Genomic DNA, 250 nt, shown 5'->3' with positions numbered 1-250 from the left:
AAGCCTAACCAACAGACAGACACGCAGATACCCAGATAGACTACCCACACACTTCCTCCCATCACTACACCCTCTTCATCCCCCCTACAGCGAGTTCCTTCACGAGTGCAATCGAAACGGGTGGTTTTATCGGCGGAATCCTCGCCGGTGTGATCACGGACAAGCTGGCACGGCGGGTGAGTGACGACTGTGCGATTATTAATGCGTTTTAAAGTAGAGTTTTAAAGATATGTGATGCAGTTTTTAGTAC

The 250-nt window shown here is 49.2% G+C and overlaps 1 protein-coding gene across 3 annotated transcripts in view; it reads left to right on the top strand.

Moving 5' to 3' along the window:
* LOC119592492 (glucose-6-phosphate exchanger SLC37A4-like) overlaps positions 1–250 on the top strand; it is a 17,545-nt gene that overhangs the window by 13,725 nt on the left and 3,570 nt on the right. For all 3 annotated transcript variants that reach the window (XM_037941333.1, XM_037941332.1, XM_037941334.1), the window contains exon 9: positions 91–176. In XM_037941333.1, coding sequence (XP_037797261.1) covers positions 91–176 — 86 coding nt within the window. The remainder of the gene's footprint in view (positions 1–90; positions 177–250) is intronic.

Source organism: Penaeus monodon, chromosome 30 (genome assembly GCF_015228065.2).
Source record: "Penaeus monodon isolate SGIC_2016 chromosome 30, NSTDA_Pmon_1, whole genome shotgun sequence".
NCBI lineage: Eukaryota > Metazoa > Arthropoda > Malacostraca > Decapoda > Penaeidae > Penaeus > Penaeus monodon.
The sequence above is the reverse complement of the archived record's forward strand: the minus strand, read 5'-3'. Positions and strand labels throughout refer to the sequence as shown.